Source organism: Populus euphratica, unplaced genomic scaffold, assembly GCF_000495115.2.
Source record: "Populus euphratica unplaced genomic scaffold, PopEup_1.0 scaffold403.1, whole genome shotgun sequence".
Taxonomy (NCBI): domain Eukaryota; kingdom Viridiplantae; phylum Streptophyta; class Magnoliopsida; order Malpighiales; family Salicaceae; genus Populus; species Populus euphratica.
Window position 1 is genome coordinate 79,035 of NW_011500081.1, and position 11,586 is coordinate 90,620.

General features: G+C 35.4%; 1 protein-coding gene across 1 annotated transcript; it reads left to right on the forward strand.

Moving 5' to 3' along the window:
* Positions 1–1,201: 1,201 nt before the first annotated feature.
* Positions 1,202–4,617, forward strand: LOC105108796 (glutamine synthetase cytosolic isozyme 1-like). Its single transcript, XM_011003253.1, has 11 exons — positions 1,202–1,357; positions 2,347–2,386; positions 2,502–2,605; positions 2,735–2,783; positions 2,873–2,979; positions 3,067–3,283; positions 3,400–3,474; positions 3,561–3,614; positions 3,732–3,769; positions 3,875–4,034; positions 4,128–4,617. Exons 1-11 carry the CDS (start codon positions 1,284–1,286, stop codon positions 4,278–4,280), a joined length of 1,071 nt encoding a protein of 356 aa, XP_011001555.1. The 5' UTR covers positions 1,202–1,283; the 3' UTR covers positions 4,281–4,617.
* Positions 4,618–11,586: the final 6,969 nt, after the last annotated feature.

The window sequence follows — 11,586 nt, forward strand, 5'->3', positions numbered from 1 at the left end:
AAATTTAGTTTAATTCAATGTATTAATTTGAGATTTGATTCAAGTTAAATTTTAAAAAAATTAAATAAAAATTAACCTAGTTAAATTCATGAGAATTAATCAAAATTTAGTTTAACTTTTTTACTTGTTTTTCCAAAAATAGTTTTAACTTTTTTCTTTAGTCTCAAAGAGAAATAGATCAAAATTTAAATTTTTAAATTTTTAAATATTTTTTTAAATTTTTATACTATTTTCATATATTATAAAATAATTTTTTTAATTAAAAAACAGTTTAATATATTTTTAAGTAAAAAATACTTTGAAAAACAATAACTACTACCTTATCAAATATCCCATAATATTAATTATGACATCAAATCATTTTTATTTAAAGGTCAATGTTGCTTATTCCATATGACAATCTTTTTATTATATTATAAAAACATGAGATTTTTATATAATCATATAAGTTTTTCACAAATAAATACTCAGAAATTTTATTAAATTTAGTTTAATTCAATGTGTTAATTTGAGATTTAATTCAAGTTAAATTTTAAAAAAATTAAATAAAAATTAACTTGGTTAAATTCTTGAGATTTAAATAAAATTTGGTTTAACTTTTTTACTTGTTTTTTCAAAAATAGTTTTAACTTTTTTCTTAAAAAAAAATTGAATTTACATGGTCTTAACTTTTATACGAATCTCTTTATTAATCAAATTATGTAAAAAATCCTAATTAGAATTTTATCAATATTATAACAATATGGTTGTAAACTTCATTATGATTTTCAATCTTTTGACAAATTTCATCAATAAAAAAAAGAAAGAAAAACATTGGAAAAAACTAAAGAAAATTGCAACCGGTAGAGCAGTTAGCCAGCGAAGTAAAACATGGATCCGTCTGATTAGATTCCCTTCAAACATAAACTTTGCTGTAAGCCCCCCAATCCAACTTTGCTGCTGACACGGCCAATCCATTTATTTTATTTTAGAGAAAGATATATTCCCTTCAAACATAAACTTTGCTGTAACCCCCCCAATCCAACTTTGCTGCTCCATTTATTTTATTTTAGAGAAGAGATATTTTTTCAATATTTAATCAAATAAATTAGTTCTTAATTATCAGATATTTTTAAATTAATATCCAATAAAAAAAGTCCATATTTTTTTAAGAATTCTTTTATATCTTCAACAATAATCCGCACTTTAAAAGCAGCACAAGCGAAGCTCCTCCATGCTCACATCTACAGGCATTAAACTTTCAGAAAACAGAGAAGAGAAGCTTCATTGTTTTTTTTTTGAGCATGTCGTTGCTTTCAGACCTTATCAACCTCGACCTCTCCGACTCTACTGAGAAAATTATCGCTGAGTACATATGGTACTGCCTTCTTCACTTTCTTACACACTTCTTCTTCATCTGTACATGAATGTATAGACATTTGTATGCATATATGTGTAGTTACACGTTTTTGTTAGAGGGTTTGATTTTTTATGGTTTACTTCTTTGATGCTGTCTTGAAATCTATCCCTTTTGGGGCTACGAGGTTTCTCTGTTTTCCTGTTCTTGTAACTTTTATACCATGGATGATCAAAGATAATATTGTGTTACTTAAGAGTCATTTTTTTGGTTCTCAAGTTTAGAAGAACCCTCCAGAGAAGCTTAATTCACTTTTCCTTTCTGCACTTATTGCCATTCCCCTGCTGCTGCCGCTGCCGCCCATAGTTTTATAGTCTTGGATGGTTTTGCTTTATTCTTGTGTTTTTTGATTGTAATATTGAACTATTACCCTTACAAGTAAGGTCACTAATTCAGTCATCTGACATGAACCAACACTTGTGTGTCATCCACACGTAGCTCACTAGATCATTTAAAAAGTGTGTCATCCACACGTAGCTCACTAGATTATTTTCAAAAAAACAGAGCACAAGACCATGCCCTGCACCAGTTTTTCATGTCGTGATGGATGGCCGACACAATAAGATCTTCAATCTTACGGTTAGCTTAAGCCAATATTTTCTTATGGAGGAACTTTCATAGTTCGAGGCAAGTTGCTTTAAATAGTTTCAGTTTTTTCTGGTCATTAACAATGAAAAGCCAAGCTTGATATTTAATTGAACTCTGTTTGTTTCTAGTCAGTAAATTTATCTTTGATTTGTCGATTAAAAACAAAAGGGACTAATGTAGTTCCTGAAATGATCCTGTGTTCTTGATTTTTCCTTGGAGGCTGGGGTCGTCTCAAGTTTTTATTGTAGTTAATCATGGCGTAGATCTGTTCTTGTTGCTTTTTGATAATGGATGTGGTTTGATTTGCCTTGTTTTTTAACCAAGCAAGCAAGTAACATATGCTTTTGTTTAATTCTGAACAGGGTTGGAGGGTCTGGAATGGATATAAGGAGCAAAGGAAGGGTATATAATTTTATGCTTTTAAGGTTTTGTCGTCGTCGTTGTTCTTGTCTAAGCTTCCTATTTAGTAATTCTAATGTGAAAAAATGTCTTTTTTCTTCTTAAATTTTATGTAAAGACTCTTTCCGGTCCGGTTAGTGATCCTTCAAAGCTTCCCAAGTGGAACTATGATGGTTCCAGCACAGGCCAGGCTCCTGGAGAAGACAGCGAAGTGATTCTATAGTAAGCTTCCGTTTTCTTTTCTTTCTTGCGTGGTTCTAATATTGTTGGACTACCATGTTCTTTGCAATGTTATTTCTTTTTTAATTTTCAAATATTTCTGAACTCACTCTCCTTTGTGCAATGAAACAGTCCACAAGCTATTTTCAAGGATCCATTCAGGAGGGGCAATAATATCCTTGTGAGTTCAATTCCCCCCCCCCCCCCCCCTGTATCTTGCCACTTGATGTAGCCAAGTCATTCTCTTTAACGTTGATGTTGATTGGATAGGTCATATGCGATACTTACACTCCTGCTGGCGAGCCTATTCCAACAAACAAGAGATGCAAGGCTGCTAAGATATTCAGCCATCCTGATGTTGTTGCTGAGGTTCCCTGGTATTTGTTTTTCCCGAGCTTCACTCTATTTTCAAGTGATTTTGCAATTTTGATTAACGAGAAATCTGATAAAAAAAAAAAACCCAGGTTTGGCCTTGAGCAAGAATACACGTTGTTGCAGAAAGATGTTAAATGGCCACTTGGCTGGCCTATCGGTGGTTATCCTGGCCCTCAGGGACCTTACTACTGTGGTGCTGGTGTTGACAAAGCATTTGGCCGCGACATTGTTGATGCACATTACAAGGCCTGCCTGTATGCAGGCATCAACATTAGTGGTATCAACGGAGAAGTGATGCCAGGCCAGGTAAACTAAAAGAACTAGCATTTATCTTCTTACCATTTTGATCTTACAGTTCTAGTTTAGAACCACTCTGATCTTGTTTTGTTTCCCAACATTAAACCTTTTTCATTTTCATGTAGTGGGAATTTCAAGTTGGACCTTCAGTCGGTATCTCTTCCGGAGATGAATTATGGGCAGCTCGGTACATTTTGGAGGTAGTTTTAATGTACTTGATTATAGAAGATGGTACAACCATTCCAATATCTATTTTTTTCTCAAATGTCTGTATTTATGTTAACAGAGGATCACTGAGGTTGCAGGAGTTGTGCTTTCATTTGATCCTAAGCCAATTCAGGTCAATTCTCATTTCATTGTACCCTTCTTACTATTCAAATTTGGATGCTGCAAGTGTGCATGTTTTCAGTACTTTTATCGTTTAAGCTCTCAAGAATTTGGACTTCTGTTTTGCCAGGGAGATTGGAATGGAGCAGGGGCGCACACAAATTACAGGTATAAGTTGCATCATTGATTGAAGCTTAATTTATTTGCTTCTTCATTCCGCACTCTTAATATTTTTTTCCCTGTCTCATACTTGAAAACTCTTCACATTTGCAGTACTAAGTCCATGAGAAATGAAGGAGGCTATGAAGTCATCAAGAAAGCAATTGAAAAGCTTGGTCTGAGGCATAGAGAACACATTGCAGCCTATGGAGAAGGGAATGAGCGGAGACTCACCGGAAGGCACGAAACAGCTGACATTAACACTTTCAAATGGGTAAGAGGGAAAGGAAACAATTTCCTTGCCGCTTGAGTTCTCTTATTACAAGATGTCTTACATTAGTTTCTTTACATCTTGTTCGATTGACAGGGTGTTGCTAATCGTGGGGCTTCCATTCGTGTTGGCCGCGACACGGAGAAAGAAGGAAAGGGGTATTTTGAGGACCGAAGGCCTGCTTCAAACATGGATCCATATGTCGTGACTTCCATGATTGCAGAAACCACCATCCTGTGGAAGCCATGAAAACCTTCACCAATCTTTCATACGAAATACTGTTGTTCGTAGTCGTCTTTTCAAGGAATCACGGAAGGATTTGAGTCAGTAGGATGGATGTCTTTCAATTTGTTTCCCTCTGTAATTGAGGTAGCAAGCGATGTTATTGCTTCGCTTGCCTGCCTTATGATTCTGCATTTTCTGTTGAATAATGTAATGCTTGGTTTCAATCACTTTCATGGATGCCCAGATTTCCAGTGCCTGGAAATGGGTTGAAAAGATTTTGCTTTGATGTAATGTAGAGCAAGATTTTGTCTTGGTCTAAAATAAACTACTTATTGATTTATAAAGGTATAGATTTCTCCTAGATCAATGCACTTCCATAATAGCCTGAAATGTGAATGGTTAGGTTGTGCCTCTCTTCTCTTGATTTTTACAGGCCATGGACCCTCAAGTTATGCCTTCTAATTGCTCTCCATTTTGCAGTGAACACAACATGCCAAATCTTTAGTTTCATTTCTTTAATTAATCAATGAAAACTTACTAATAAATGTATAAATGGGCGTCATTTTGGCCAAGGCTGCTTTTTTTCTTTCTTTCTTTTCTAATTCCATCTTTTATTATTTTTTTTACTCATTTTTTTTTCAATTTCATCCACTAAAAGGCACAATCTTTTAATACAGCAAGCTATGAAATCAAAACTGTGCCTGAGAATCTGTGAAGGAGCCCAGATCAGTTCATACCAGTCTACTCTCACTTCTTTGCTCCTCGATAACTTCCAAGCACTTTTAGTTGAATAGATTCAATTAGAACTATCAAGCCATGCTGCACTGTCCTCCCAAGCTGAATTGTACTGCAAATGGCACCTTGAACAGCCACCATATCATCTGATCTAGGTCCAGGACTAACCCACTTTCCATTTCTTGTTACAGTTTCTAATTTCGCATTGGAAGGAATGCCAGATTTGAAGAGCAGTCTAGATCTGTAAATCTTTACAAGAACACCAGCAAAGTGAATTATCCTAACATTTTCCTACAATATAGTGGGTTTGATCCCAGACTCTCTCTCTCTCTCTCTCAACTTTGGGAGCCTTTTCCGATACCATACACAATCACTAACACATTTCAGGCTCCAAAGACTATTACCCTTCAGTCTATGAGGTAGAATCCAGGCAGCCCACAAGGATCCAGCTTGGAGAAAAAGATTACTCATACATCTAGTATTCTACATGGAATAATTTAAGATAATAATTTCCACCCATCTAAAAATAAATTAAAGAAAACCTTAAATTAGCCCCAAGACCAGGTACTTGATCTATAAATCTTCCCAAATGAATATCTCAATTATTAGATTTTTATGTCCTCGCGGTAAGATTCTAATTTTATTGTGAGATGTAATTGAAAACTTCATGATTACATGAAGACACATATTTTTTATTTGAAAATATATTTAAATGATTTTTAATTTTTAATACCAGGACATCAAAATCATTAAAAAAATATTAATAATAATATTTTTTTTATATCAAATATGTTTTTAAAATATATTCAAACACAATTAAAAAATAATTGGAAACTAGGATTGGTCCCTCCTTCCTTAGAGGACCTCTTTGAACTTGTTGGCCCAACCCACCTATAACCAACATTATATAACTAACTTTCCCGCCGATGTTCAGTTCCCGCCTTTTCATTTTTTTAAAATCATGGGGAATTTGAATTCCCCGATTCTTCAAGAGCTTGGACTTGCTGGGGGCTGAAAGACTGAACTTGAACATCTTAACAACATGTTAAGAACTATACAAGCTGTGCTGCAAGATGCAGAGGAAAAGCAGTGGAAGAGTGAGCCTATAAAGGCGTGGCTCAAGACCTCAAGGATGCAGCTTATGATGCTGATGCTTTGCTAGATGAGTTTGCAATTGAAGCTAAATGGCATCAGCAGCCAAGAGATCTAAAAAATCAAGTAAAATCCTTCTTTCATTGCACTCGTAATCCACTTGTTTTTCGACAAAGAATGGTGCATAAATTGAAGAATATTAGACAAAAACTAGATGCCATTGCCAAGAAGAGACACAGTTTCCATCTAAACGAGGGGGCTGTGGAGATAGGAACAGGTAGTTTTGATCTGCGTGAGACTTGGTCATGGATGAATGAACCAGAAATTTATGGAAGGGGCAAGGAGAAAGAAGATCTGATCAACATGCTGCTCACCAGTTCAGATGATTTCTCTATTTATGCTATATGTGGAATGAGGGGACTGGGTATAACAACACTTGCTCAATTAATCTACAACGATCGAAGAATAGAAGGGCATTTTGATTTGCGGATTTGGGTGTGTGTATCGGTTGATTTCAACATAAAAAGATTGACAATAGCCATCATCAAGTCCATTCAACGCACTTCTCCAAACATTGAACAGTTGAATGCTCTTCAACGATGCCTCCAAGAAAATTTAGGTGGTAAGAAGTTTTTGCTCATACTGGATGATGTGTGGGATGCTGATCATGATAACTGGAACAAACTGAAAGATGCATTGAGTTGTGGAGCGAAAGGAAGTGCAATTATTGTAACCACTCGCTCGGGAACTGTTGCTAATACCGCGGTCCCAACTCCTGTTCAACACATGGAAACGTTGTCAGGCGAGGATTCCTAGCTTTTATTTAAGCAGCTTGCATTTGGGATGAGTAGTAGAGAGGAGTATGGTCAATTGGAAAACATTGGAGCAGAGATAGTTAAGAAGAGTGGCGGAGTTCCCTTGGCTATAAGAGTAGTCGGAAGCCTGATGCGCTCGAAGAAAACTGAAAATGAGTGGTTGTCTGTCAAACAAAGTGTGATTTGGGATCTTCCGAATGAAGGAAGCCCGATTTTACTTGCCTTGAGATTGAGTTATACGAATCTAACGCCACCTGTGAAGCAATGCTTTGCATTTTGCTCTATATTCCCCAAAATTTTTGTCATTCAGAAGGAGCTGTTGGTAGCTCTATGGATGGCAAATGGCTTCATTTCTTGCAATGGGAAAATGGATATGCATGACAAGGGTGAAGAGATTTTCCACGAATTAGTGGGGAGGTCCTTTTTTCAAGAAGTTAAGGATGATGGGTTGGGCAACATAACACGAAAAATGCATGATCTTGTCCATGATCTTGCACAGTCCATTACGAATCGAGAATGTTGTTTGATTGCGGACAATACAAAGTTGCAAATTTATCAAACAGTTCGTCATGTGGGTGCTTGCAATACATCACCATTTCCTATAAAAGACAAGTATTTCAAATCTCGGTCTGCACGCTCTCTTTTGCTTTTTGAAACTCATTATCACATACACCCTGTGAGTGATGATTTTCATCTGTGTTTTGCTCAACAGAAGTATCTAAGAGCCTTGCGGATACATATTTCGAATTTCCATACATTGCCATAGTCAATTTGTAATTTAAAACATCTAACACCACCTCCCTCCAAAACCTTCAGACACTAAATCCGAGAGATTGCAGACAACTCATTAAATTACCAATAGGTATGAAGCACATGAAAAGTCTCCTCTATCTTGACACCACGAGGTGGGATTCACTTCTATCTATGCCTTGTGGCATGGGAGAGTTGACTTGCCTGCGAAAACTTAGCCTTTTGGTTGTGGGTAAGGAGGATGGTCCTCACATAGGGGAGCTAGAAAGGCTGAATAATCTTGTTGGTGAATTGAGCGTTGCAGATCTTGTTAATGTTCAGAATTTAACAGATGCCAGACAGCTCTTCTATCACTTGGATTATCTTGGCATGGGAATGGATCTTATCTTGTCACTCATAAACCGTTTTTCCAATCACTGCAAAGGAGTGTTATACAGGAAAATAACGAGGAGGAGGTGCTTGATGGGCTTCAACCTCATTCAAATCTGAAGAAGTTGAGCATAGATGGATACGGAGGTTCAAAATTTCCAAATTGGATGATGAATTTGAACTTGATGCTACCAAATCTAGTGGAGATGCAGCTAAGAGCATGTGAGAACTGTGAACAACTTCTACCATTTGGGAAACTGCAGTTTCTCAAGAATCTTGAACTAGATGGATTGGATGGTGTGAAGTGTATTGACAGCCATGTGTATGGAGATGAGCAAAATCCATTCCCATCTTTGGAGAGACTGACGTTTGTTTCAATGAAGAGACTAGAGCAATGGGCCGCGTGTAGTTTTCCTCACCTTCGAGAATTGAAGATAGTTGATTGCCCTGTGTTGACCGAAATGCCAGTTATACTGTCCGTCAAAACATTACACATCAAGGGAGGCAGTGTTCCGTTACTGATGTCAGTTAGGAACTTCACTTCTCTCATCTCCCTTCGTATTGAAAGGATTTATTATGTGAGGGAGCTTCCCGATGGGTTTTTGCAAAATCATACACTCCTCGAGCACTTACATATTGGTTGGCTGACAAATCTGCAGTCTTTTTCGAATAAGGTATTACATAACCTTTCTGCTCTTAAAAGCTTGAGGATTTTGTTTTGTTTTGGACTTGAAAGCTTGTCAGAGGAAGTTTTTCAGAACCTCAATTCTTTGGAGGTTTTAGAGATAAAAGGTTGTATAAGATCAAATTCCCTGCTGCTGTGTGGCTTTTCTTCTCTTCGTATGTTGTCTGTTTCAACTTGTAATGAATTGATGTCTCTGTCCGAGGGAGTACGACATCTGACGGCGCTCGAGAATCTCTACCTTTTTAGTTGTCCGGAGTTGAATTCATTGCCAGAGAGTATCCAACATCTTGCTTCTCTCCGATCTCTAACCATATTTAAGTGTGAGGGATTAACTTGTTTGCCAAATCATATTGGATATCTCACGTCCCTTTCAAGCTTGGAGATTGAGCATTGCCCTAATTTGATGTCTTTGCCTGATGGGGTACATAGCAACATCAGAAAGTTGATAATTAACAACTGTTTAAATTCGGAGAAGAGACGTGAGAAAGAGAAAGGAGAAGACTGGACTAAGATAGCCCACATGCCTAACATTAGAATCAACCGGAAAGCAATTCATTTGTTTCTATATGGTTTTAGATTCGAGTTCTTAGTTACTTATATAATGACTACCGAAAACTTATATGGTCATTAACTTCAGAATTTATAAGGTTAGTCATGATACGCGCAAACTGATCCAAACACCCACATTAATAAAAAAAAAAACAAACAGGAAAGCAGTCCAAAGATCCTTGGATGGATTGAAAGCATGAACATTGAAATGATGGGGACATATTGGTTCAACCCAACCTACTTTCATGCTTTACAATTTTATTTTTAATTGCTTACATATCTTAAAACGTGCTCTATAAGGTTAAAACGTGCTCTGCAAGGTTAAGCACTAATTGTTTTAACATGCTCTATTTTTTTTTTTTGATGTAAGATAATTTTTCTATTTTAAAGATAAGTTATCATTAATTTTAATACTATGTAAGATTCAATCCATTTTTTTTTGTAAAATATTATTTATTATGATTCAATTTAATTCAGTTTTTACCCTCATAATTTTATTTTTAATAATCTATAAATTCCAAAACATGTTCTATAAAATTAGGTATTAATTATTTTAATATGTCTTAGTTTTAGACATTTTTATTTTGATATAGAATATTATATTGATGATTGTTGATTGTGATACATTACATTAATTTAATTTTTTGGCATCACGTGTGTATATAAATATTTTTATAAAAAAGTATAATTTAAAGTAAAACAAAATCTTTAAAAATCACAATTGTACTGTAAAAACAAACACACCAAAGCAGTACCGTGGGCCTATCAAAAAATGTGTTGAAGTTTTTATCTATTCAAAATTTAAAAAAATTTAACTTAAATCTAACAAATGCTCCAAAATCTTATTATCACTAGCAGGAAGCCAAAAAATTGTGCACCAATAATTCTTTATGCTTGAGGATAACTGTAATCCCCCAAAATAAAAATTAAAAGGAGTTGAAATGACAAAAATACCCTTTCATGAGTAATTATGGGCATTAATAATTGAGGGGTAAATTGGATAATGTACATGATTTGATATTATATATAAAACAAGATTATTGTTGAGAGAGAAGCTTTTTTAACCTGTTTTTTTTTTAGCTAATATAAAACACAATTGTATAACAAATAAATTCTATCAACGTTGGGTTTTTTAGCATTATTGCCTAAAACATTAGTTAATATATAATTATATAACTCAATTTGATAAAATATTATCTCTCCAAAACCTTTAACTTCATAAATCTTATATTACGAATATTATATAATTCTATAGATTTTCTCAATTGAATATGTTTAGTTTCTTATGTTCTCCCTAATGAAGAAATGAGAAGATTTTAGCTTTATCTGTAGATGTAATTGAAAGTTTCGTGATTATTTGGAGATCCATGTGAAATAAAGTTTAGTTTGAGGATCATATTATACTTAAAATCATAGTTGAGGGCCTAATGTTAAGGTTGCCCTAAAATAAAACAAAATTAAATTCCCAATTAATTTCGTGCTAGGGCGGGCCTCGCCTTCCTTACCGGACCTCACGCTTCACTTTGAACTTTTTGGCCCAGCCCAACTATAGCTACCTTTCCCGCTGATCTTCATTGCCGCCTTTCCGTTTTTTTTTTTTTTTTTTTTTAATTTTCCGAGGTTGCCTTCTGTTTTTCTTCTGTCAGTTTGGATTGTTTGGCATTACTAGTTTCTTGAATAATTTCTACCATACCCTTTCAGCTCTTTATTGAAGGGGAAATGTTTTTAGATCCTCTCTCATGTGGGAAGGGGGTGACTTCCTTGTTTCTTGAATTATACGACGCGCTCATGAACTGCATCAGATGTTTTGCAGCACCACGTTCGAATGCTCGCAGCAGGGAAAGCATAAAATAAAGAGAATGGAGTAAGATTCTTGTCTATGGAAGGAATCAATTCTCGAACTTGCCTTGTGATTTGCTTTAATAAGAATCTTTTTCCTTGTGAAACTCCAAATGCTGTACAGCTAGAAATTTTAAAGAGAACGGGCCAGGAACAAATTCTTGCCTTCTGTTCAAACTCATATTTGTTAGGATGCTGGCATGCAAACCCGACAAGACAAAAGGTAAGGGATAAGTTAAAATGAGAAACGGCACACAAGAATTTACGTGGTTCACCCAATTTGGCTACGTCCACAGGCAAGTATAGAAGAATTTTACTAAGTAATGTGGGAATACAACTTCTCTCTAATAATAGGAGAACAACAAAAATCTCTCTATTATTAGGAGAAAACACCTCACTTACTATCTCACAAATACCTCCCAATTTTATGGGATTACTCTCTCCTCACCCTCTCTTCTTTCTCTCTTGTGGTGTGTATAATGCTTGGATGCATTGC